This window comes from Bombus huntii, chromosome 9 (genome assembly GCF_024542735.1).
Source record: "Bombus huntii isolate Logan2020A chromosome 9, iyBomHunt1.1, whole genome shotgun sequence".
NCBI classification, from domain to species: Eukaryota; Metazoa; Arthropoda; class Insecta; order Hymenoptera; family Apidae; genus Bombus; species Bombus huntii.
In genome coordinates, this window is record NC_066246.1 from 2,787,417 (window position 1) to 2,814,501 (window position 27,085).

The 27,085-nt window shown below is 42.1% G+C and overlaps 2 protein-coding genes and 2 long non-coding RNA genes across 9 annotated transcripts in view; 2 read left to right on the top strand and 2 right to left on the bottom strand.

Moving 5' to 3' along the window:
• Window positions 1–3,466: 3,466 nt before the first annotated feature.
• On the bottom strand, window positions 3,467–3,939 carry LOC126869217 (uncharacterized). The gene is made up of 2 exons (XR_007690844.1): window positions 3,809–3,939; window positions 3,467–3,663 (listed from the first exon to the last, which is right to left on the bottom strand). It is a non-coding gene; the product is annotated as an uncharacterized LOC126869217 (long non-coding RNA).
• Window positions 3,940–4,161: 222 nt separating this feature from the next.
• LOC126869198 (ankyrin repeat domain-containing protein 16-like) lies at window positions 4,162–7,458 on the top strand. Its single transcript, XM_050625427.1, has 3 exons — window positions 4,162–4,796; window positions 4,876–5,139; window positions 5,252–7,458. The coding sequence occupies exons 1-3, from the start codon at window positions 4,457–4,459 to the stop codon at window positions 5,479–5,481; spliced, it is 834 nt and encodes a 277-aa protein (XP_050481384.1). The 5' UTR covers window positions 4,162–4,456; the 3' UTR covers window positions 5,482–7,458.
• A 773-nt stretch (window positions 7,459–8,231) lies between these two features.
• LOC126869187 (latrophilin Cirl-like) overlaps window positions 8,232–27,085 on the bottom strand; it is a 361,811-nt gene continuing 342,957 nt past the window's right edge. For 4 of the 6 annotated variants that reach the window (XM_050625404.1, XM_050625405.1, XM_050625403.1 and 1 more), the window contains 11 exons: window positions 26,406–27,047; window positions 24,687–25,098; window positions 24,315–24,540; window positions 24,049–24,214; window positions 23,712–23,926; window positions 23,413–23,516; window positions 22,283–22,327; window positions 20,814–20,982; window positions 19,504–19,725; window positions 13,408–13,605; window positions 8,232–11,998 (listed from right to left, as the gene is read on the bottom strand). In XM_050625404.1, the coding sequence (XP_050481361.1) occupies window positions 11,201–11,998; window positions 13,408–13,605; window positions 19,504–19,725; window positions 20,814–20,982; window positions 22,283–22,327; window positions 23,413–23,516; window positions 23,712–23,926; window positions 24,049–24,214; window positions 24,315–24,540; window positions 24,687–25,098; window positions 26,406–27,047 (3,197 nt within the window). In that variant the 3' untranslated portion in view covers window positions 8,232–11,200. The remainder of the gene's footprint in view (window positions 11,999–13,407; window positions 13,606–19,503; window positions 19,726–20,813; window positions 20,983–22,282; window positions 22,328–23,412; window positions 23,517–23,711; window positions 23,927–24,048; window positions 24,215–24,314; window positions 24,541–24,686; window positions 25,099–26,405; window positions 27,048–27,085) is intronic. The other 2 variants (XM_050625407.1, XM_050625408.1) reach the window with 2 other exon arrangements.
• Window positions 20,788–22,276, top strand: LOC126869215 (uncharacterized). The gene is made up of 3 exons (XR_007690842.1): window positions 20,788–20,934; window positions 21,602–21,668; window positions 21,729–22,276. It is a non-coding gene; the product is annotated as an uncharacterized LOC126869215 (long non-coding RNA).

Sequence of the window (27,085 nt, forward strand, 5' to 3'; positions counted from 1 at the left end):
ACGTGAAATTACACTGCGAGTTCAACCTTCTCGCAAGGTTAAGCGCAAAATCGTCTGACGGGCGGCGGGATTCTTCTACTTGTCCGGCGGTTGCATCGCTGCTGCTCGAAGGCGATTATCCGTAATGGCGTTTCAGCGAAGGCAACAATTGCCAAGACAAGCACGTTGATCACGCTTATCGTTCCTTAATTCCTATGAAATCTCGCGCGTTATGCAATCCAGTGCCGCCTTCTCGTCGACCGAGGAATTTTTTTCTTGCGCGTGGACGCGCTTGACCGAGACGAGCTGTTTAAGGTCAATGTCGAGGTGGATCGATCCAACATATTCAACATCCGATATTCGGCCTGGCTGATTTGATCGATCGAACACCGATTCGCATTAACATGCAGTGATACTTACGAGAAACAGGAAACCCGGTAACGAGGAAACTACCATCGCTGCGAGCTCATCTTATTACGCACGCACCACAATCTAGTCGATGTGCTCGTGCAACATCCTGATCGGAATCTTCGTTTCCACGTGTACATGGTATGGGATAAAATAAAGCCAACAAATGGTAGATATATTCGATATCGCGTGGTAATGAACGTTAGGGTGCTCGTACAATGTTAACGATGTTATTAAGCAATAATGTTAGCAATAATGATGAAGAACAAGTTTAGGTTGTAGATTTCTACTACACAAACAGATCGTTGTACATAATTCGACAATGCTTTGTACGATTCATTTATAGATCTTCGTTTCGCTATCAATCCTCGTTACTACGCGATAATTTATTTGCTAGGAGTACTAATGAATTAAGAATCGTAGGGATTGAGAAATGTAGGTTGTAGATTTCTGTTACACAAACATAATGTTACATAAACGTTGTAGCTTTAGAATCTTTAAACCTGCGTAATTTGTAAAATTCACTCGTAAATCTTCGTTTCATTAGCGAATTCGTTACCAATTTATTAATACATAATGTTTCACTCGTGATTTATGAAATTTCGCTAAAATATTAGTTCAAGCGTGTGACAGGTTCCAGATATATTTTCTGTTCGTTCCACTTATGTTAGGTTTCTTTTTTCTTCTAACACGTAATCCTTAAATCACAACAATTGGTTCCACTTGGACGTCTGTTCGGATCAATTTTCACGATGATGGAACATCAAAGGTATGTAAGGCAATGTGAAAGATCCTTACGCAAAAACGGACGCTGTTCAAGGATCTAGTTTTATTGTTGGCGCGGGCATTTCTGTGCGAAAACACGCAGGGTTTCTTCTCGTCGCGTATATCCGCGCGAACCGATAATCAAGCGGCAACCTCGAACGCGAGTTGTTATTTTCGAATAGGAAGCGAGCGTTTCCGTGTGCATGGCGAGTACACGCGAGAAAGGAGACGCAAGAAAACCGAACGGGTCTGCGTACGAACAGAGAGAAAAAAATCTGCGCGTCGCTATAAAAGCGCGAGCGTTATTTATTTTATTCTTGTTTTCTGGCTGGCGCCAGCTGATCGTCGTCATATGGGATCCGCGCAATTAAAGATTCAATTTCGCATGAAATTATAGTTATCCAGTCTGGGGAAAATGATGTGTTATTACAGGCCTGCTCGGTCTGTTCCGTTCTTCGTTCGCTGATGACTTCTTTCGATCCGCGAACATTTGTTACGGGCAAAAAGTCTTTGTAAAACAAAGTCTCAGTAAAACGCAATTGAAACCGTAACGCATAACGCGTACCACGTCTACGAGAAGTATTTCTGGAGACATCTTTAACAAGCGCAGGTAATAAGGAATTTTTTGATTCGTTAGGGCGATACATATAAAGCATCAAATTTCCTCAAACGCAAACTTGCTAATGAACGAACCAAGATTAACGTCTTTTTTGCTCAAATGCAAATTTACGTTCAATTAGCAATTGATTTCGGTCACAGCGTATTGATACGAATTTGAACGACTTTGTTAGAAAGGCAGAGCTTCGCTGGAGCGCAACAACAGTAACCGCATCAATCTTTACGTGCATAAGTTAACTTTGCACGGGGATTGAATGCGATGCAGGTTGAAAGGAGATTCACCGTATGCAAATTGACGATCGATTGTCGGGACCGTGGGGTGAATTATACCCATGTTGGCCGACATTATGGCTAACAAAGGTAGGGCTGGCACCGCCATCATCCGAATGCTTTACGAGCCAATGTAATAATCAAACGATCCAGAAAGTCGCAGCTCGTGAGTATTCATCTCTGCCTACGTTCGAAAGTATTGAATCGGTTTTCTTCTATTCGGCTCGTATGCGAGTATACAACGTTCTATCGTTATTGTTCTAAGATTGATTCTAATCACGAGAACTTACGTCGATGCACGTCGTGGCAATTTACGTATTAGAATTTTAGATCGCGGTACAAAATGCATCTAATCGATCTTGTTTGGAAAACGGAAATTCCTTTCAGGTTTATATCGACGGTAGCGTTATTACGACATATGACAAATTCTGATCAATGAACGTAATTCGTAATACATGTCGCAGCAAGGCCATGGATAGCCGCATCGCGCGAATGGCAATGCGACCAGCAAGATAAATAACAAAAGACGACGAAGGCGTCTTCAGTCTGGCAATTATATCGAAGCGAAAGGTGGATGGTTTTGATCAAACCTTGAACGTTCGTGCGAAGAGATTTTCTCGCGATGCGCGATGCTCATCGTGTAGCCACATACTTGGTTGCACAACCAGCCCGGAAACGCTTTATTGGTGGTTAATTGTTTGCATTGTTATCTGGCGTCGACATAACGGTTATGGAAATTCCGCGGAAAAAAACGAAATTGCCTTTCTAAGTAAATCACGATCTCTCGCTTTAAACTATGTTTCATCCTGTTTCTAACGCTAACGAGATATAATAGTGAAATATACGCTTGAATATAAAATTAAATATAAAACTCGTAGGAAAGAAATCGGAGCGAAGCGCGTATGAAAAAATATATAAGGCAAGGAGAAGGATAAAGATTCATCCATATATTCTATGGAAAGGTATTAAAATCTTAAAAAATTCCCGGTTGGGAATCAAATTTTCATCCCGATATCAAATTTTTATAAAAAATAAAACGAATGAAACGCGTGACTGACTAAGTAGTTAACTGTTCGTTAATCTACGGACTACAGATATATATATTTGAAGCTTGTATTTATTTTTCTATTCACTTCCTTATGAAGTAAAAAAGATTTAATCTTTTATCGAAGCGAGCATCTCTTACGCATCCAATTTCATTATGACATTATAATTGCGAGATTCTTATGATTCACGGCGATGATAGGTTTCGCACGATTAATTTTACTTTCAAAGCGGCACTACACTCGGTTGGTTTAGCATTGCTACAGTGTTTACAATTTCTATTTTCGTGTTACGTAAGTGCATCGGAACAAACAGTTTTATCTGTCAGTGTGATTTTCCTTAAAAATATCTACAAAAAGGGGGAAAGAAAAATATGCAAGTATAAAGTAAAAACATACATTTTTAATTACTATATAAGTAACGCAGATATAATATACGCTTTTAATAGCTAAAGTTTCAGGTATGGGTACGGTTGTTTGAAGTTCAAAGTATTTGCAAATACGTAAAACCTTTTCGCGCCATTGAATTTATTTGTACCGATTATAGGTAGCGCTATTTCTAACTTCCTCGTTTGGTAATCTATACGCAATAGATAATATTGTAAATGACATTAAAATGTTAAAAAAATCCAGAGAACTTCATCGAGGCTTAAGATAAAAAGATATATTAGTTGATATATCTATTTTATATTTTGTCAATGTTTATATATTTTTGTGTACGGTACCTTTTTATATATTTTCTTATTACAGGTATCGGTCGATATCATCGAAGCGATCTCCGACTATAACTCCACGTTCTATGGGTAAGGTAGAATCGGTAAAGCGACTTGTTTCATTGGCAAGACTGACATTTTACGTTCGCCATTTTGTTAACGGTTGATATTTTTTGACGCGTGAGATTTTATTCATCTTAACTTTTATTGTCTAATTGCTTTTTATCAAAAGTTTAAAACTTCAGTACAAATAAACTTCTACAATTCGCAATTATAGGAAGTAAGATATTAAAGCACTTGTTTTTACATTTTTCTTATTTCTTTTCTTTGTTTATAGTTTTATAGATTCTTTTCTATTCTCTCGGTTTATAAGATCTTCGCAAGAAAAGCAATTTTCAACTTGATCTTCGAATGAGCGAATACATTAGTTTAATACTGAATATGGCCACAAGGTGGCGGACGTTATTATGAGTTTGTCCTGGCTTGATATCTGTTCTATATTTTGTCAAGGTTTATATATTTTTGTGGTTCTTTGTTAATTTGTTAACCTCAATCATTTCAAATATTTCTATAACGTGTGTTCAAACGTTCAGTTTCTTAAATATTTTTCATCAAACACTCTCATCTTTGTGAACAAGTACATTTTATCATTACTATTCGATGTACACTCCGTTTGACAATAAAAGTTTGTATATGGAGGATTCTAACCTATCACGAAACTTCCTGTACGCATGTCAGAGTGGAGACTTATCAAGAGTGGAAAAACTCGTATCGAAACACGACATTCAGGATTGGACACACTTCAGACACACGACTTCCGGTGACACTGCGTTACATCTTGCCACCCGCGAGGGTCATTTGAATATCGTTCGATACCTATGCGAGAATTTCAAGGGACCAGATTTTAGAGTGAACGTCGCCAGTAGAGATACGAAAAGACCGCTGCATGAAGCGGCGCAGTTTGCTCGTAGCGATATACTCAAATATTTAATTGGAAAAGGTATTTATCTTTCATTTGTGGCACTAATTTTATTTTATAATTATAAATATATCATTCGCAACGTTATTCTTGTTTGAAGGTGCAGATGTGGATGCCTTAAAACGCGCTGATTGGACACCGCTCATGCTGGCGTGTACGAAAACCGGAAGTGATGCCTATAAATGCATCGTAGCGCTTTTAGAGGCAAAAGCAAATCCGTTTTTGCGAAATAAAGATGGATGGACGTCGTTGCATCTAGTTTGTAGATCTGGCGATGAAAATGCTTTTGATTTGTTAGTAAATAAATTTGTCGAACGCATCGATGATCGAAGCAATAATGGTCGTAGTGTTATGCACATTGCTGGTAAGAATTCCTCCACAAAATATTTTTATATTATCAATGATATAGAAATGGCGTAATGCATAATTAGTATAAATATTTATAACTATGGATTATGAACCTGTTAAATGTACAGCATTTCACGGTCACGAGGGTTTAGTCAATCGTCTTATGGCTCTTAATACGAAACTTTTGAACGCGCGTGATTTCTCGGGATCTACTCCTCTTCACGAAGCGGTTAAAGGAGGTCACGTATCCGTCGCAAAACGATTAATTAATTTGGGAGCTGATATCAAAGCTAAAGACAACGCTAATCAGACTTTTTTACATATAGCAGCTATAATTGGAAATAGATTGGAATTGTAGTTGAAAAACTAATTTCAGTAGGAGATTTTTTAAAATAGACAAAAACGAGACACATTTTATTCAGAGATTGGTACACATTTATTTATCCTTTTTTCCTGTATCAGACAGTCTTAAAGAAGCATACAAAAATGAAGAAACGGAGGCTCTTAGTAGATCGGAGATACCTAGATTTTACATTCTTCTTGTTCGTTTGTGTTCTTCTTTTTCTTCTTCTTCCTCTTCTTCCGCTTGTTGTTCGGTGTTCCTCTTCCTTTTCATTTGTCAGCGTGCGCAGGCAGGCGATGATTCACAGGAAATCTACGCGCTTAATTACGTGCTAAAACCGTGTCCGCATACTTCTTTCTCTTTCTTTAATTACGTTCGTTAAATATCACTTACAAAGAGAGAACATAAATGGTAAAGATCACAGAATTTTCACGAATCCTATGTGAACATGAATCGTGCGTCGGTTTGTCCAAAAATTCTGTAATACGACCGATACTGCTTCGTGCCTTTGGGTAAAACGGTTCAGAAAAAAGCCGATTCGAAAAATATTCCGACGCTTTGAGAGGATGGCTGCGGGTGGGGTAGGGATATTTTTGAGATGATCGGTGGAGTGTGCACACGTGGATGCATGTATATGTGGGCGTAGTGCGTTTCTATCTCCGCGGATTGACTTTCTGCGATTGCTTCAAATTTCCTTTCTCTGGTCGCCCCGATACAATTTTTTTCATTTTCTCTTTCCTTTCTTTCTTTTTCCTTTGCACGCAAAACGAAAGCTTAGCCGCTAAATATCTCGAGGGACGACTCGATCGTGGTTCGTTTGGAAACTCGTTTACGCGAGTATGCTGCTGCATACAAGAGAACAAGGACGAAAAGTAAAGAGAGACAGCACACACGATTTGAAAGGAACATCTCGAGATTGGACAGTACGGACAGGTGTACTCGATCAGAGAAAAGATCAGCTTCGCGCCTATTTTGTCGCGTGAAAAGAGGAGAAGGATGGAGATTAAGGGCGAGGGGTTTGAGAAAGGAGGGGGGAGGGAAGAGGATATTTATATTTATAAAACGGCTAAGGATAAAACATGCACTGTATATCTGTCCATCTGATTAACTGCTTGCACATTTTCATTCTTAATCATTCCCCTTCTTTTCTCCAATCTTTTTTCCCCTCTCTTCAGCTTTTGTCTAACGTTCGTGTTCTTGGTTTGTTCCTTTCTCCCGACTTTCCATTCGTTCAAGTAACAGTAACCTAACGCACGGGACGAGTGCTTGAATTCATATTATTTTTTCTTTTTTACATTCCCTCCTTCTCTCATCGAACCTACGTATTTATCGTCCTTTCTTCTCTCTTTTTTTTTGTTTGTTCTTTTATTCATTTGTCGTTTACTTCTCTTTAGTGGAGTTCGTTTATAAATATCCAAAGATTACTTGGGCTCTCATTTAATATTGTTTTTTTTTTGTTTGTTTTACTTCCTCGCTTAATTTATTTACACATTAACTAATTACGCTTGGGACTTAAGTTAAATCGCGTCACGCGTCCGCCATCACGATAATAGTCACTGTAATATCCACTACTTACTAATAACTTGTCTTATCTAAATGTATTCTTTTCTGTTTTCACATCGATCGTCTCGGTCGCCTCCTTCTTGTTCTCTCTCTCTCTCTCTCTCTCTCTGTCCCCCTTTCGTTCTTTACCTCTTTCTCTCATTTCCTCATGCACACATAATTCTCTCTCTCTCTCTCTCTCTTTTCCATTTACATTACAACGTGTTCAACATGTACAAAGCCCTATTTACATTATGTACACCTCATTTCGAGAATTTCCCAATGATAATGCTTCTATCTCTCTCACTCTCCTCTTTCGCACGCAACAATCTCTTAAACCAGTGCGTCTTCTTTCCTTTCTGTGGCCGCCGGTTACGCCGTTGTCGATGCTTAGAAAGTAAAGAAGAAAAAAAAAAAAAGAAAAGGAATAGAGGAAAGACAAATAGAAAAGAAGGAAAAAGAAGACAGACGGAAAATTACGTAAATTCGTAAATCGATTGCCTATTCACCAGGCACGTTTGCGCTCGAAGTTGTTCCCGTCTACTTGGCTCGTACACCTTTTATTTTATCTCTTTCAATTACGATAAGTCGAACGGATGGAATGTAGCTGCGTTTACGATTATATCCGATAATAGTCGTTCCGTGGGCAAGACCTTTCGCTTGTACAAAAATTCATAGAACTAAGCCCCGCCGCGTCGTGGACAGAGCGTTGGAGGACGTTCGCGAGACGCGACGACACAATCGTCGAGGGATACAAAAACCTTTCGCCCCGAGAAATACTTTGGAATCACGGGATTTAACAATCGTGTTTCGAAAAATGTAACATGCGCTTCCGTGATTCGCGTTCACCGGAGCGCGCGTCGAGAAATAAAATCTTAACGAGTTAAAACGTACAACGTCGTCGCGCACCGTAACGTACCGTAAAATTTGTTAAAGTTTAAGAGCAACCGCACCAGAGTTTTAAACGTAAAACAACGCGAGTCCAATCTTCGTTTCTGATATCGTTCAAGCTTGTCCGTGTATCTCGATTGCGATTCGATACAGTTTGATTTTTGCAATACTCGGTGCGTTGCTCTGTAATTGACGGAAAATGATATCTCGCGGTTGATTGTTGCTTATCGTGACGACAAAGGAATGTAAAAGTGGAACGAAAAGATGTCGAAGAAAGCGTGCGAAGTTATCGACGCTGGAATACACGGTTCCGATGGCTGTTGTTGAACGGCAACGATTCGATACGCGACGACCGAGAAACGCGCGTACAGAGTTCACGTATTTATTCGCTACGGGCAAGAAACGAGACGGCAGAATTTTCATGGCATTGGAAATTATATACACATACTCGATAGGGTTACACATTTTCGTTCTACCTTTAACATCGTGGACAAAAACGGTTTTCAGATGCTTGACTGTCATCTCAAGCTACGCTTGTGCGAAGGGTCTTCTAAACAGGAAAAACCAAGATAACCGCGAACGGGTTTTCACGCGATGCCAGAGTGAGCAATTACGTTTCATAGAAATCGGAGGAAACGTTCGTAACGCTTAATATAGCTACGCTGGTACCCTTAAAACGCTGTTTATCGCTATTTTAATAATTCGCCTATAGATTTATTCGTCTTAACGTACGATTTGCCGGAGAGAAGGATCACGGCCGGCCCGGCTGAGCAGAGAAATAAATTAAAGAAAAAGGAAACGACGAAACGCTGTTCAACCGAGAGAAAGACTATATTGAATTCACTGTGTTCGCGTGCGCCCTTTCTCGTTTAGGCAAATTTAAACTTCCATCGATTTAAACATAATTTAACAGGCTTCCGTTCGCGTACAACCGTAATAACACAATTAAAGAACAAAAGCTTGGTAAAAGAAGAACCTTGTCTCGTCAATTAGTCAATCCAACATATCTTTCTCCAGTCAGAAATGGAGAAGTTAGATGAGGAAGTCGGATGTTCCGAGAAACGAACATCGAGCCATTGGTGACGTGTTTCAGAGCTCGACGTTCGTTAGTCTAATATATACGCTTACGCTCGTCGACGATGGATCTTCTTTGCAAGCAGAAAATGTCGTCGATCGATTCGACCACCGAACGACGGCGATTCGTTCGATCTATCTCGTTTTGATACGATCATCTTCGATCCGTAATTACGTCCGAACGATCGCGCGTCACCGATCGTCGATCTCGACACGACCGCTAATTACACATTAGATAACACTCACGGATGATAAAAAATAAATAGCGCGCGGGTTCCCTTAGTTACATATTAGATTACGCGGTTACGACATATACCTTTTTGTTCTTTAAAAAATAGTAAAAAACAGTGACTAAGTTTTTTTCGCTTTTTCCACGTCGCTCGGAAAATCGCTTTGTATCACTATATATATATATTTATATTTATATATATATATATATATATACTTGTTTCGTACAACTCTCACCCACCTTCTCTCTCTCTCTCTCTCTCTCTTTCTCTCTCCTCGTATTTTCTATATATATGTATATATATAAATATAATATCGTTACTGTATACATACATATACATTTATATATATATATATAATTTTTTTTATTTATAAAAATAACATTCTGGGACTAAAACGTAACGTTCCAAAGCAATATACATTGAGGAGCTGGCTGGGACGACCGATAAAGGTACTTTTAACCGCTGACTTTACCTTTCCCCGGGAAGAAATTTCAAGTTTTCAATCATCGAAACTCGCTCGAAACGAACACGCGCGCCCCTTTCTTCTCCGGAACTCGAAGATCCTTTTTCCTTCTATCTCGCGAAGATACTGTCTGCATCTTTTGACAGATCGTGTCGCACGGAATTTTTCACGAAAGCAGTCTTAAGACTTTAGAAGTAACTCTACGATGCGACTAATGTAACGCGATAATGATTAATCGAAGTAAGCGTTGATCGATTATTAAGTAACTTTAGTTTTCTTCTACGTTCCGTGGCGAGGTCGGTTATCGATCAGCGCACCTGCGATATGTCGCTGCTCTCCGGTTCGATGAAAGCGGAGGACGTTTGCAAGGAAACACGGGCTTCAGATTCCTTTATCGAGTCGTCGCCGATTTCCTTCGGGGATTCAAATCGAATTCTCGTCGGTTCGACACTCGTTAACGAACGATTTTCACGCCCCCGCGGCCAAACCTTTCCCCATTCGATCTCGATATGTCTGTTATTTTTCATATTATCCACGAATCACTTTCGTTAACGAGCAAAGCCAGCATCGACGAAACGATCGAGCAGAAAATCTTCTCTCGATTTGTCAACGCGTACGAGAACAGGCTTCGAGGATACAATCGACGACGAACGAGAACATCGTGCTGAAGAACGCAAGGAAATTAATTCGCTCTGATATCGTTACACTTACTTACGAGCGTATATACGATAACTTCTCGTTCGGGTCGTTTACAATCCGCACGTGTACCTCGAAACCTCGAGCTCTGTAAGCGCTCTCCTAGCAAAATCTTAGCGATCTAAGAGGACTCGTCACGTTTTATCGTTTTCCGTACGACATCGTATTTTCCACTCTGTCAGTGAGCCAATCCCGAAAAGCCGAGCACAGCTTCGACGGTACAACGACGATCGATTAACTTCAACAAGAGGTCCATATCGAATAATTCACGCTATCGTACACAGATCTTCGACGTTTCGTCACACATTCGCACGGTTCTAGTTCTGGAGACGACAGACACGTCCGTTTCGCGTGGACTTCCGCCATTGGTTGCACGCAATTCCCGAGTAAACGGATATGGAAACACAACAAAGGAGGTTCGGGGCCATCTTCGTAGATCGGCCCGCTTATGGCTATAGAACGCGGCAATCATCGGGCTCCAGGTCGATCGGTCGCGTTCATGTTTGAGCTAGTGACGCGTTGTCGTCGTTCGCAACTCGTTCATCCGGTCGAACGTAGCTCGAGACGCGTCGGTTGTTCCGGAGTGATGGTTTTCTTCAGTGAGGAACCGCCATACACGTCGCGTTAAACAGAAGATCGCCATCGTCGTAGTCGTCGACGATATCTCTAACTTGGCGTGTTGAGGACGCGACCCTATAACATTCACGAACTACGCGTTGCTTCGATCGTTCCTCCGTCGATGGCCACGAAACGCGGCGTCTCGACCGCAAGGAGCGCATCCATCGTCCTCGTGCAGGAAGACGAAGAGGACGACAGGATCCTGCCAGTGGAGAGCGTTCTAACACTCGCTGTAGGAAGGCGGTGGCATTCCGCGCCCGGTATACATGTCCGTTTGCGGCTGCAGATGACAGACGACCGTGTGTCCATCTAGAACCGCGACTGTTCTCGTGTGATCTGGCTGAGGCGGTATACCGTAACTGGCCGGAAGTCGGGGCAGCTCGCCACGTTCGTACCATGCTTGCTGCTTTCGTAGCTTCTCCCAGCAAGTGTTCAGGGTCCTCTCGAACGCAGGACTGTACTCTGACGCGTCGCAATGGATATTTCCTCCGCCGCCACGGTCCGTCAACGTTTGCCCGTAATGCATCAGATTTCTATCGGTGGCCGGCGAGTATGGGATCAGCGGTCTGTGATCACCGTAACTTCTCGACGATTGTCTGCTCATGTCGCTTTGCCTTCTGCCGTCCTCGTCGGACATGTCCGACACTTGAATCTCACCGCCTCCGCCGCCACCGCCGCGCTCGATCTCTTCGTAAACTGGTTCGTCCTCGTTCGTCAAATCCCGCGGAAGATGTACGTGTTGACCGTGATGGGCGTGCAGCTGATGATGAGCTGGCCCGTTACTGCGACCGTCCATGATCTCCGTGTATTTATGTTTGTACGGTATCGCAGTCCTTCGGCCACCACCGCCGCCTCCGGTAGTCCTGTTGCCGCTCATCTCGTTGTTCTCGTTCATTCCTCTCGCTCCGCGGTTTCGTCCGGAGTGTCCCAGGGTCAGGGTATTGTGTGTCCTAGGCGAGTCTTCTTGCTCGGAGCCACCATGGCCGGAGTCACGGGAATACGATTTAAAAGAAATGTTCTGCGGGAGAGACAGATACGTTTAAGTAACCGCAGGTTGACGATGGTTCGAGGGATTTGATGAAATTTGATGGTCTGATAAATAACATAAAGTGACTTGGCGTGTAACTTGGTATGTACGAGGAAGGGGGTTGTGAGTGCGTGAACGATGATCTTCGGTATTTCTGGAGTGGCTTTTTAAGTTGAATTTAGAATTAGACAAACGAGGAATTCTTTAGAGAAAGAGCTCGCAAGAGAAAATGACGAATCAAGTAAATCGAATCGAAGCGATTTTAATTTTGTAATATTACCTACGTTTGAATTGGTAATTAGAATGTCTCTTGAAGCATTTTGTTCATTTTATATTTACTAGCTGATTAATTATAAATCTTTTTTCTTTTTCTTCTTTCCATATCTGCGACTATTTGATTATAATTCGATATTCATCGTAAACCTACAAGTTCCCTTTTTAGAAAGCTCTTCGATTATTAATTTAACTCGCAGAAATGCAAGGATCTCGTTCGCACGACACCTACGAATTATAAATAGGGAAGGGTCGATGAGTCTCATCGAAGATCCACCTCGATGACCTCGGGAACGTTTTACAAAATTCACGAGCTCGCATGCATGGTCGAAGGAACGAGCGAGAAGATCCGTTACGTGCTGTATGATGATATGTACAAAGGCTATGATCATAAGGGCACGTTCATAGTATCATTCTGTCACTACTGAACGAAAACGTAAAAAACACACACAACGAGCTACGCGCCCCGTACGAAAATAAACACGTTCATCTTTGACAAAACTGAATATGGTCTTGTGTCTTTCAGTGTACCTATATACATTCTCCAGGATCATCGTCGAATTCGAAACCACGAAAATATTTCCTTTCCAGGATCATATACTTTAAACGACGAAAGACACCATCGTCTCTCAATTTTCTTGTATCTTTCTCGAATTTTCTTTCGTTGATCGACTTGGAGGTTTCGAAAACGAAATGATCGCGATGACACAGAGAACGAGAAGGGAGGGAAAAGGGGGGAACGCAAGCTCTCGTCCGACGAATATGTTCCACCGGAAACGGGTTTCCCCACACCTCCATGCGATTTCGAAGCGTCGGGTCTGGTCGAACCACGAGGTGTCCTCTAAGTGTGCAAAATGTGTTTTTCTAGGTGCTTGTCAAGTAAGGATCGAAGAAACGTAACGAAAAAGAATGGAAGAGACGCGTTGAAAAACTAAAAACATAAAAAGAGAATGAACGTAAAAAGAAAAATAAAAACCATGGCACACCATGCAGTCAATTAGAGAAACAATGGCAGAAGAACATAGTGAGAGAAAGGAAAAAGTTCGATCGAAACAATACACGACACGAGCGAGCGAGCGAGCGAGCGAGTGAGCGAGCCTTTTTCTTAGCTGCGGTGAATTAGTTACCTTCCACATGAGGTTTTTGTTAAGGTGGCCCCAAGTGGCGGTGGCAGATTTGGGGATATTGGGAGCTGAGGGTAAGAAGGCGTGACGGGCGTATGGCAGGGTGGCCACGATGTGAGCCTCTGTTGGAGAGGATTCACGTGGCACTGTAACTGCCGGCTGCCTATCGACAATCGCCCAGCTTCGACCGGACGCCAAGTACTGGAAAAATCGAACCATTCGCCGTTCCCTCTTAACCCTTCGTTTACTGATACGCAAGGGGATGATCGAGTGTTGTGTCCTTTTTCATGAATCAGCGTATATGTGTGAATCGTTTGGGGGATGTCATTTGAAATATTCTTATGGGGCCGTGTGTTTACGATGATTTGATGTAGTATTTGGACGACTGTTATCCATCGTCAATTACGCAATTCGGGAGTCATATCGTAATTGGAAATTACGTCGGGTCGAGGTTGTTATGTCCATGTAGTACAATGCACGAGGGTATAGTACTCTCGGTCCACGATACTGGAAAGATCAAGTGATTAATATCGAGGACATATCTGACACGGTGAATAACAGTGAAATACGATATTAAGAGAATATTAAAGCGTCGAATAAAAGATCGTAATTAATTTTAAATATTCGATTATAAAAGTATCGCAATTTACCAGTAAACAAAGGGTTGCTCGAATGTCACGAAACCTTCGACAAAACACCCTGCTCCGTAATTCCTCGCATCCTTCTACGTATAATCTAGACAAAATTCCACACGTTCTCCGTCACCGGGAACTTTCTTCTTTCTCAAGAGTTCCCTTCGAAACTAATTAACCCAGCAACGCGAGGTTGTTCGTGACAAATACGGGCCGGTGCGATCGTTCTCGTCGCCAGGGGGACGGATTAGTCGGATTTCGTGTGACACGGTTTAAAAAGAGCCTCCGACCCATCGGAAGCGACGCGCACACGGAAGATACGGACGGGGTAAATCCGACGATATCTGACGGAACTGCGATACTCGCCGTAAGTGTGGCGGATTTAACTCGTACACGGGCAAATCTACGGCGAAACGGACTGAGATACGCGACGTCAGCACGCACACCCCGACCTCGTGCGTGTTTAGCGTTGGGACGATACGCGACCACACCTGTTTTCCGGCCGTGCGTGAACGACGATGAACCACCGACTTTAGATCAAGATTTTTTCCGCTTTCGATGAAACGTCGAAATAAGGACGAGTGACGGATTTTGGAAATTTATCACTTTTCTCGTCCTTTATGTTTAACCGAGAAGAATTTTGTTTTTATTGCGTTTCTCGAATATCCCGAAGAGCTTCCAATGAATTTTCTGTTCTTTTACCAAGTTAAGGTAATCGTCGTCTGAGCTTACCCAACAGATTTTTAGCTTTTACTACGTTTTACGAATAGTTTCGGATAGCTCCGGATGATTTTTGAATCCGTCAAGACACTTTTCCATTTTTAAGCAATATCGAGTTACAATAATAATTGAGATTAGTAAATGCACGAACAATTGTCGAAAAATCATTTGATCTTTAAGCGTTTTTACGTTGGAAAGGTTCTAGATTATCGATTCGTTGGTATTCCTTTGAAGCGAGATGGCAACACGATGGAGCAAGGTGAGATGCGACAGAGATCGTGGCGCGGGGAGAACGAGTCTTCTTTGTTTTCTTACTGTCTGTAATGAGGTAACGTCGGGAACCGGCTCCTCGTTTGCGCGGCTGACGTGCAACCGTGCCGAGACTGGGCCGTCTGTATCAGAGAGGAAATAGCGTAATACCGATCATCGTGATGGCGTTTCACCGACCCATCGAATAAAATTACCATCGTGCAACTTGTAAAACCGGCTTTGATCAAACCGTTCTCCTTCTAATGGGAACGCACCACTTTTCCACGTTCGCTCGGCTAATTATGGATTTTCGCGTTCTCGTGCTTTGCAGTTAAAGAACGTGAAGCGTCTCCGAGTTGTTGGAGCGCGAGCTGGATCGTTAGAGGCTTCGATGATCCGTATTACCCTATCCTTGCCTCTCGTCGCGCGAATGTGCACCTGGTGTTAATTAGCGAAAACGCACAGAGCAAGGGGAGAGAAAAAAAAATAGGAAAAAAAAAGACGATGTGTCTGTTTATCCATGTGTGTATGTCTGCGTATGTGTGTGAGTGTGTCTGCGTGTATGCAGAGAGCAAAAGTAGTCGAGAATAGTGTGCGAGTGTGTATGTGTGTACGTTGCGAAGGAGGTGTGAGAGAGATGTGAATCGGATCGGTTCGACGAGGTCTTTTCTCGCCTTTACGGTTTTCTTCAGTCTCCGCGGTCATGTAACCGATCGTGTGATAGGTGAGTAGTCTAAAGAGCGTCTCGACGCGTGTGAACACGTACGTTTGTCCGACTGTGAACCGAACCGAGGCCGTTGATCGAAAGGCGCAGAAATATGTATTTTCGAAAGGGAACGAAGAGAAGAGTCAATTCGAGCGCTTTTCGATCGAACGATCGCTTGACAGCAAGCGGCTTAAAGATATTTTTGGACTGCGTGGACAGAATTCGACGAATGAGGAGGATATATAGGATAAGATAAAATCTATAGCTATGGCATAGATTGCAAAAGTATTTTTTATACGTATTTCAATAAGTACGTATATTAATCGTATTCTGTCCACGCGGGCGGCTAAAAACAATATTCGCTCGTACATTACGAATCTTTCTGAACGTATACTTCCTTCATGTTCTACGGAAATTCGTTTAAACTTCTTTAATGATAGTATTACCGGTGGGCTCACGCATCAGTGCCTCCAGAGTAAAAAGGAGTCGATAAGCGACAAACAGGTTTGCGAGGAAGCCATGGCTGATTTGCTAGAGCAGATGCTATTCGATGGAATGTGGGACCTGTCTTTTTAACCTTGCAATGGAAACTGCCAACATTTTCCTTATACTTTACGTTTTACATATAGGAAATGTAGAAGCGTGTCCAACGGTATCTTGTTAAAATTTCAACTGCATATAAAAAATGAAAATTTTGTTAACTCTATATGTACACATACAAGGCAAATGATTAAATCTTTGATAATATAAATAATATCGAACGTTTTAGCTAACACAGCAATATTAAAGTCTCTATCTACAACCATGCGCATTGTTGGCGTTAATTCAGCATGGATACCGACGCGCCTCGTTTTAGGGTGATAAAACATTGAGCAGACAGAGAATGGACGCAGGCTGAAAGTGTTGCAAATAGCAGTCAGTCGTCAAAGGCGCAGCTGCGAAACCGATTGTATAAATCATCGATGTTACAGATTCGTTATGTTTCTCGTGCGTGTACCGGTCCGTAGCGAAGAGTTTCATTAACGTTCCGGAAACATCATCTGAAATAAATGGCGAGCCGTGCAACGTCGGCTTGTTTCCACGTGCGTTGCAATAAAAGTAGGTCTCGATCTGGCGAGACGTGGGAACAAAAGGAAGGGAATAGGGTACAAAGTAGCCAGCAACCGCGTTACACCAAACCCAGAGCCAGATAAGAAGCACGAAAATCACCATTGTTAGTAGGAGGTCTTGCAAATAGTACGTTCGCGTGTTTACAGGTGTGCAAAAGTCGAGCGAGAGAGCGTGCCATGTACTTTTCGCCTGGTGCTCGAAGACCAATGCTATGCTTACCGCGACGAGAATTTTCTCTCGTTTCGTTCTTTCTCGTTTTTGTCGCTTGTCGCAATCGACACCGTTTTCTTTCCTTTTTTCCCCTTTCCACTCAGGGTTGAAACAAGAACCGATATCGTGAATATCGATACAGAGAGAGAGAGAGATAGATAGATAGATAGATAGAGAGAGAGAGAGAGAGAGAGAGGGGGGGGACAATACGAATACAAATTTATCGAGAATCGTGATATTACGAAACACGGTTTTTATTTCTTTGGTTTCCCGGGTTTCGCAGTACGTTTGAATTGAAAGCACGAATTTTTTAATATCTCCCGCGCGTGTTCGAGCTCAACGTTGACAATTATACAACTCCAAAAAAAAAAGGCACATCGTGCAACCGTACGAGTGCCGTTTGTTTTTGCGAAAACCACGAGGCACGTGCGTTGCGAGCCGTTCTAAAATTCGGTGAATTTACACCGGCGCGTCACTGACAAATTCATGAACAAACGCAGCGGATAAAAAAAGAAACAAGCAACGTGAAAAGGCAAAAAAAAAAAAAAGAAAAGAGAGGTGACAACGATATGCAATTATATAATCGTCATAGCAAATGTCGTTTATCATTTTTAGTCGATTTGTGTCTAGTAATGTCCACTAAATCCGATAAATTCAGCCGACGATTGGCAATAAAGTTTTACGGAGAACATAACAACGGTGCGATCGCGCATATTATAGCTCGCTGTGTGGTTATCGTTTCATCTACAACCGAGTATCGTTGTTTTATCATACAAATCTACGGCATGACCACGTTCAATCATGTCACCTATCTCTCTCTCTCTCTCTCTCCCTCTCTCTCTCCCTCTCTTTTTCTCTTTTACTGTTCCTCCAAACCAACCCCTGAATATCATTCTTCGCATGCTCTCTTCTCTCCCTATTCCCTACTCTGACTCCCTGAATATATACATCTGCCTGTCTCTCTCATTCTCTTTTTTCTCTCTAAATTTTCTTCGCAGCAAGCGCGATAGAGCCGAAAGAGTCGAACGGTTCACGGTTAAATGCCGTTTTAGCTCATCCCGTTCCAGAACCAGCTTTTCGAGGCGGACGAAGAGACTCTCGGTGACGTTAAAAAAGTGTTTCTGGCACGCGTCGCTTTTGAGCGGAACGCGCGGCCATTCGAAACGAATCTCCCTCGACTAGGAGGGTCGAGGACACCCACTTCACAATTTATCCTGCAACAGACTTGGGGTAACACATTAAAAAAAAAAAAAGAACACGAAGAAGGAGAAGAAGAGAGACGACAAAAGGAAGGTAGCTGGAGGGCGCTATTTCGAAGATGATACAACGACGCGGTTGCGTTAGCATACACGAGCGAACAGAGTCGAGGGTGGTAGACATGTTGCTGGTTAAACGTTTAACTAGTTTCGAAAGCCCTCCATTTCCTATGATACTGTCTTTAAATACTAATCACAGAGAAAATCTGTTGCCTTTGTAAAGCGTACCTTCGTAAATCTTTACGAAGTCATTAGAAAGTGATAATTGTTAAAAAAAGAGACTACCGTTTTGGATGAATAAGAGATTTATATCGAGAGAAGAAGAGGGTGCACGGCACACAGCCAACGATTGCGAAAGTCTCGTGATCGTTTGGTGGAACGGTGACAGTGGGTGCATCGTTAAATTGAAGAGGAAGGTCCGGCCTTCAAAGGGTCACGTAGTAGCGGTCGTTAGAACCGCAACGGAAACCATTCTTCTTAATCGCGTGGATGATCGTGCAACGAACAAGAAAACACGAGTGCTTGGTTGATGTCGCGGTCGGTCGTCGACGACGGACGAAAGAATTCGCCCGATAAAGGTGCAAGAACCTTCGTGTAGTTATCAACTCGAAAAGCTGGCTGGCGTTCATGTAACGAGCGACAGAATGGCGTAGAGGGAGTGTGTTATTAATTCCAGTACTATTAATTATACTTGCGTTACTGGCAGAAAGCGATAGTCGAAAGTAAAGAATAACAAGAAGAAAAAAAATAATGACGGGGTAATAGATGGTGAATAAAGAAGAACAGATGAGAATCAGTTATCGAGTCAAAGACAAATAGAGCTAGTTAGAAAGAAAAAGAGAGAGAGAAAGAGAGAGTGACCTATTTTCGTTCGTTCTCCTCCTTCAAAAAAATATTCCCTCTTTTGATCGTATGTTTTCACATTTTCTCCCGCGCGACAGACATACGGTTGTCAAAAACTGTTCGAACAACCGTTACGAAGAAAGAAATTGGTTTTTTTTTTCTCGGTTTGGTGTAGAAGCGGCTATCGGATACCTTGCTGAGCGGGATGCCTATTGTGGTTGCTAGGTGCCATCATGTGCATCTGGTGTGCCCCGACCGGCGACCTCAGCGACAAATTGTTCAGGTTCACGTTTATCGAAAGATTCGTATTGTTACAGGCGGCGGTCAGGTTGTTGTGATTGTTCGGCGGTGACGTGGTCGTTGTTGTACCCACATTGGAGGCGGCGTGCGGCGACAATCCGGAGCTATCGGTCGTCGGCGCCGACGGATTCGACGAGGTGTTGTGAGAGGCGAAGTCCTTGCCTCCATTAGCACCACCGGCGCCGCCGCTGGTACCGGAAGAGCCGCCGGAGTTTCCGGCCACCGTCTTCGAGCACCTGAGGCACTTGGGCAGCCAGGAGTGGCGGCGCACGAACTTCCTGTATTCCTTCCTCACCTGCAATGGCGAAGCAAACCCACCCCCCGAACGAAAGGTTTTTTTTTAACGGTGCACAAAGAACCAAGGCAAGTGCGAGCGCGCGTTCGTTTCTCGTTCGTTCACGTATGAATAATAATAACAATTAAAAGAAAAAAAAAAAAAAGGAAAACGAATTGAAAAGTAAAGTATGATATAATCTTCCAGGATGACGATGATGATATACTTTAACGATGAACATATACTTTGATATATTGAGAAACATGAATATGTGATCGAGTTTATGAAGCATTGGTGCTGAATTTACAGATAAATTAGGAAAAGAGCGGTGCATCCTGCAGTGGCAACCAAAATATAAACGTTGTTCAAATGAAAAGGAAGAAGATAACTGAATATAACGAGCTGCAAATCAGGCTACAGGATCCCGGTTAATTCGACAAATAAACGTGGGTGATTTTCGATTGCCACAGCACTTTATTTGAGACATCATTTGTTGTCATCGTGTTCTGTTTTGCGAGATACCATTACGATGTTTAGACTGCGTTTAACATGATTCCTGTCAAATGATCCTCTTGCTTATGGAGTTACTTGCTACTTATATAATACGAAGAATCCGCTTTCGTACATAGTGCATCGAATTCTTATGTTACAAGATCCTTGACTCGTGAATAATTGTGTTAACTATAAACCTTACGATAGAAACAGTTTTACAATTCTCATTATATAAAGTTCCGATTCGACAATTGCTTTCTTACTTTCCTTTAAACTTCGCGTTGACATTGCTTCTTGCTCTCGAAACGTTTCGCGGTTTGCTCGATACAAAATTGAAAAATATACGCAATATAATCAACCGAATAAATTAACATCCTGTTTTGTTTTTAATAATAATAATTATCGTAAATAATTGGTAACATTCTCTCGCAATAATTTTTCCCGCTGTTTAAGATGTCACTCGAATTTCGTTGGTTTCATTAACGATAAGAATGCACGACGAAAGATGAAAGAATGAAGGATGATTCAACGAGGCGTTCTAAACGTTGGAACGCGCGTTAACAACACCAGAGAGTTTAAAGTAAGGTGGACGTTTGGACCCCGACGTATTCCCTTACCTTCTCGTTCTGAACGCAATGGAACACAAAGATAAACAGCCCCTGCAGACTATTCAATATGGTGAAGATGTACGCCATCACGACGGATTCTTGGTTCAAGTAGAGAAGCCCGAAGGTCCAGGTGAGTCCCAGTAGAAATACTAAGACGATCGCTCCTCTCAGCCATGCCCTAGTCAGAAAATATTGTTCGATGAGTCACATTGAAGCTAAAAATCTCAAGAACAAGATAATCGCGAGCGATGCTTAAAGGAACGTGAACGAGAGCTATGTGAAGTTATCGGTATGAGGGATTTAGAGAAAAAAATACAAGAAAAAAAAGGTAACGAAGAGAGCGGGAGAGGGGGGTGAAAGGAAACGATCTCTTTAGTCTCGTGCCATTGAAAGAATTAAGAGTAACGTGCTAAATGATCGATGATGGTGTGACTTTAATTCTAATAATTCCAATGCTACATTTGTCACGTTCTTATCGAAATGGAGCGGCGAGAACACGGAAGATTATCAGGAGACGGTGTTATGCACCGCAGTGCACGCAACATTTCGAGCTACGCGATGCTAACGTGTACTACTAATGTTGCTCGTTTCTACACGCGTGCGCGTGTCGTGTACACACTCTTCAACAAAAGCATTAGCATCGTTAATGTTCTCGCGAGTCTCGAAAGCGGCTGGCGTCCTATAAGCATCGCACACAGTGTTACTATTTCTTACTTCTTTCCTCCTTCTCCATATCGACGTTCTTACTATTTTTTCGCTTTTTCTTTTCTTTTCTTTTCTTTTCTTTTCTTTCCTAGTTCCTGATCTACTAGAAACGATCAAGACTGCGGATCTACGGGAGGATCGGGTACACGAACTACACAGGTAGGCGGGTGTTTATTACTTCTAATCTCGCGCGTATACACTAAGCTACTCTCAAATCAGGCCTTATACCGGAAACTAAAGGATAAATACAGCATGCGGTTTAAGTCGTCGTATATGTACTCAGAGGAAAGGCAAACAGCGTGATGTAACTAAGAAATTCGGAGAATATCGATCGTCGCCACGTGTCAAGCATTATCACGAGGATACCACGCTACTTAAGCCATTGATAATTGCAAATTGCCCAGGCTTTTCTAAACCGATACAAAATAATATAACAATGAGGATAATAACATTTGCGATTCCAGTGAGTCACACGATCAATGATCGTTCGATTAAACGATCAGCGTGACTTTGTTTTTCCCGTGAACAGACTATGTACTACGTTCTACGTTCTACAGTCGCAAAAAAAAAAAAAAAGAAAAAATGATAAAATGAAACAATTATCGTATCAGTAGCTTTGAATTATTAACGAAAAAGAAACAAGAGAAAACAGTGAACTTGTTAAATGAAAGAATGGTGAAATTAAAGGCATGTGAAACGACGATTAGTAATAGAATGATGTAACGGTGAATGAACGAGATGTGGGTAATAATAAAAATTGGTAAATATCTTACAAGTGCGCTTGCAATTTGTTGGGAAGAGCATTCTCTTCCTTTCCACTACCAACCAACCACGCCATGCAGAAGAATGTAGAACAGTGTAGACAGAAGTGGGTAGAAGATTTAATACAAAAATGAAACAAGACAGCAAAGTTAGGTGATTGTTCCGGCACCATTTTAATTAATTGATTATTAAGAAAAAAAAAAGACAACTTGTTGTTTCGCTAGTGCAGTACTCGATCCGTATTACTATACGTTATATACCTGCGTTAGTACAATAGAACATTTAGATACGTTCGAATTATTCGAAAGGAAAATAATGAAAATGAAGTACAAAAAGAACGTAGAATGATTAAAAACGGGGAGAAAAACGAAACATAAAGAGAGAGAACGATTTTTTACGATAAAGCAATTTCGATAATAAAACGAGTCGAGTTTGCACGAGAATTTAACTACCGTCACCAACATTTTCGTACAGAAATTTATCAAGTTAATTAAATATTACTATCTCTCTCTTCTTTCGACATAGTTTTGCCCGTTTCATTGAAATCACAGAAAACACAGAACGCAGGCTAATTATCATCGTACTCGTTCGATTGTTCGTGCGTCTAATTTCTCGTTGAAGCATGACTCGACTGTGACGGCATTTTTAATCACATGTGATACATACTTATTAACGAACGTTAGCGATACATGTATGTAATAGATATACATGTATGTAATAGATATACATGTATATTATATATATATATATATAGAACGATACCCATATAGTACCTAAGATTTATAGCAATACAAGTGGTGTGTCGAACGAACGGAAATCTTGCGATCATTCCAACACAGTAAATTAATAAAACGGAAATATATAGAAACGAAAAGAACTCAGCATGGCCGCCAAAAAGATGCGTGACAATAAAAGACTCTCTTTCGGGAGATATCTTTAAGCAAGTAAAGCTTGCGAACGTGAACCGAAAGCACCAAACAAACATTTGGATTCTACTCGACGATAGGATTGATATATCTCGAATGTGTTAACGGACGGACTCGATCGATTACTTTAATATAGAGATACATAATATATATGTACAAATTCATTTGTTACGTTTCTCGTATTTACGGACAAACCCTGGAATTTCTAGGCTTACCTTGCGCTGGCCAATCGAGAGTGCTCCTTACTCTTCATCGCTACGGTCGTGTTTGCGTGCCGGCACATCATATAAATCGCCATCGATAGGAATACCAAGTTTGCCTAACAAGAAAACCGGATAACAGCTTCTGTATTGAACTTATTCTAAGAATAGAATATATAGATAGGTATATCAAATATTCATACGGCTTTACGTTTCATCGAAACACTCGATGCTTTAAAAACATTATTATATATTAATATAACGTGGATCGATTACGATTTATCTTCTACTTTTCTTGGCAACAGTCATCTTACCAGTATAACGAGTATCACTGGTCCAACGAAGCTGAATATGAAGTAGTTGTCCGCTCGTAGCCAGCAATATCGATCGGTACCGTAACTCAGAGGATCGATTATACAAGAAATGGCTACGACCAGCAACGGAGCACCGTAGGCGACTAGATAATACCAGCGTAGCCTTGATTTTTCTGCTTCGAACACCTCGATCAGCATGACGTATAATTGAAACCCTGCAAAAGAAAATCGAAAGGAAATCAAACTGGTACTCCCGTTTCGCCGAACCGTTATTTGTTGTTAGTTAATGCATGATTCGACAAACGGTAGCGTTGCGGATATTCCATTCGAGAGATACCTTCGAGAAACATCCAGGCGAATGCACAAAGAAAAAAGAAATGCAACAATCCAGCGACGATACCGCAGATAATTCTCTGATTCGTTTGTCCGATTCCGCAAACGAATAAAATTTCCGCGATCAGCAAGCACACACACAGATTCTTGTGGATGGTTGTTCTATCCGACTGTAACAGAATGGCAAGGCACGTTTGGTAGATGTTCGATCGATGCAGTCGAAGCTTTCGTGCTTTCCGATCAATGTAAGATTCGACACGGAATAATTACCTTTAGTCCGCGAAATAATTGGAAGGTCAAAATTGCCAGAACCAGGCAAACCACGGAAATGATACAGCCGATATAGGTGATGATCTGCAACGCGACTTGATGAGCAATATCCAATCTGACGGCGTGCACGTCCATTAGAACGGCGAAATTTGTAAGATGGTTGCACTCGCACACTGTGTGAGTTTCGTTGGTTTTTCGTATTTCACAACCCTCCTCTGACCAAGCACTGAAATGTGAATTAAAAGTATGTAGGAATAACAATTATCCCTGTGTCAATTTCAAAGAACAAAATTTTATTACGTATCTAAATATTTTCCAAATAAACGACACTACGAACTAGCGAGACAGATGTAATTAGAAGAGGGAACTCACCTTAAGATGTAATCCCAGAACACACAAGTCGGATTGGTGACGTTCTCAATGGACAGATGCTTGAAATAGACTCTGACAGGCTCGCTGAGCTGTATGTGCCTTCCTTTGCCCAAAGACGCGGAGATCACTTTACTATTTAGAAGCCTGGTCGTGTTCCTTTTCGGCAATGGCTGAGGGTCGTCGTTCATGACTAACGATGATACCTCAGCTTGCGGCTGTAAGATCTCCTCGAGCCTGTCAAAGGCCATGAAGACCAAACGGACAATGCCACCCTCGCTGTTCTCCAGCAAAGCTCCTCTGGTTAACTCGACACGATCGTTCGAAGCTGCCCATCTCTGTTGAGCTGCCTCCGTCGGGAACACTTCTAGATCATCGCCGATATTCCGGGCATCCAGAACGCGTACTTCCATTACTATTTAAAGAGATATGTGAATCGTAAACATCGAAGGATATCATGATACTTTTATATGGTGTAAACTAGTTTGGGTTGGATAAGATGTTTTATGCAATTGGAAAGAATCGAAGATATATATGAAATCCAATAGACAATGTGTTGAATTCTTTTATTTCAATTGGCGTTTTATAACCGGGAACTCGGGTTATTCTCGGTACCAATCATTTTGTTATAACCTTGGCCTTTACTCTCGAACATTCGAACGCAATACATATTCCGTAGAAACATGCCCACGTGGCGCATCGAAATAAAATTTATATCCTTGGGAAGGTATTTCGTCCTGAACAGGACGGCGCGGCGTTAACCGAACTCCGCAACGTTCGTCAATCTCGCGACCATAAAGTTCCGCTACTCGATTCATCTTCTCGAACGAACAATAAAACTAAACGCGCATATCTTTCTGTCTGTTATTTTTTCCTTGTTGTCGCGGTGTTTCGCTCATCGTATATTCCATTCGATCAGTCGTAAAAGTGACGTCTTCGGCTGACAAGAAAAATTCGAGAGGACTAAGCCCAGCGACGGTGGTAGCTAGTTTTCTGTTAGCACGAAAGAAAGAACACGGTCAGACGGGCGAATATTATGTTACATGGCATCCGGCCGGCTGTCGCTCATCAAACTTGTCTTCTTTTTACCCTTTACTGTTATGCTATTTATCACGTGCGGATCTAATGTTGGTGCTACTTCGTTCGACCGCGACGCAGAAAGTTGCTTCCAGCAGCCTCAATCACGACCGCGCGCTACGTTACTTTCAGGAAGTAAATCAAATTGCTCGTAATTTTCTCGGTGGTTTTGTTGTGTTAATGCCGGGTAGGAAGAGAGGTAAAGCTCGGGTTACAACATTATCCAGCTAGGTACCAGAGAATTACGATGGGTTTGAATCTTTGTTTTATCTACGCCGGATATTACCACCGTCGCATTCCACAGATAAGGGATCTAGATTTATGCGACCCGATGCTAAAGTCGGACCTACGATACTTGCATGTCCATTGTGCTAGACGACTCAACGTTAATTCGTTATACCGTCTGCCACTCCTTTTTACTCATCACGGCCCGTCGTCCTTTCTCTCTGGTCTTATCACACCATCTAAATTAGTTCGTGGCTAATTTTTCCTATAGACGTACCCTTGTCTATGATATAACTCCAACTAATTCGAGATTACGCGTCGCTAATTTAAATTTCCAATTACACTGCTTTCAAACGAATTACGGAAAGTTCAATTTGCCGCTCTAATTCAACAAGTAAAGATATATGTAACAATACTCACGTATGTTCCTCCCTTCATGAGTGATCGTTTTCTCGTGCATCAGCGTGTCGGCCAACAAAAACGCGTTCTCCTCGAGTCCGATCAATAAAGAGGTCGCGACTCTCATCTGCTCCTGATGGCTGAGATCCTTCCAAGACGCCATTTGCGCCTTGTCAAGCAGATTGCTGCCCGTCCTCACGACACCTTGCAGCAGCTCGGTCACGCTGACCTCCCTCTGATTCGCGTCTTGGTACGTTCTTATATCTTGTGCCATCTTCTCCGCCATGTTCTTGATGATCTTAGTCGTGATCATCATGTCACCACCATAGAGACCTCTGCTGTTGTTCGTCACTTGCGATAATTCTCGACTGATTCCGAGGATCACGTCGCCTTCTGTTACCCTGTTCTCTAGCGTGGTGAGCCAAACGGAGCGACACTCGCTCAGATCCGGACTGTCTCGATGCCAGAAGGCCGTGTCTGCTCTGGCCAGGCATCTCCAACGCGCCAAACCGTTAGCACCGCCTGGACAACTCTGAACAGCTACGTCGCCAGCTCTGGTCGTGTTCCACGACAGGTTCCTGGCTATCACCGGGGGACACACTTGTCTACCGTAGTCGTACCATTGGCCATTCGAGCTGGACTCTGGGTACAGCGTGCTCGGCACTGGAATATTTGAGTTAGTTACGAGCGTTAGTTGGCCT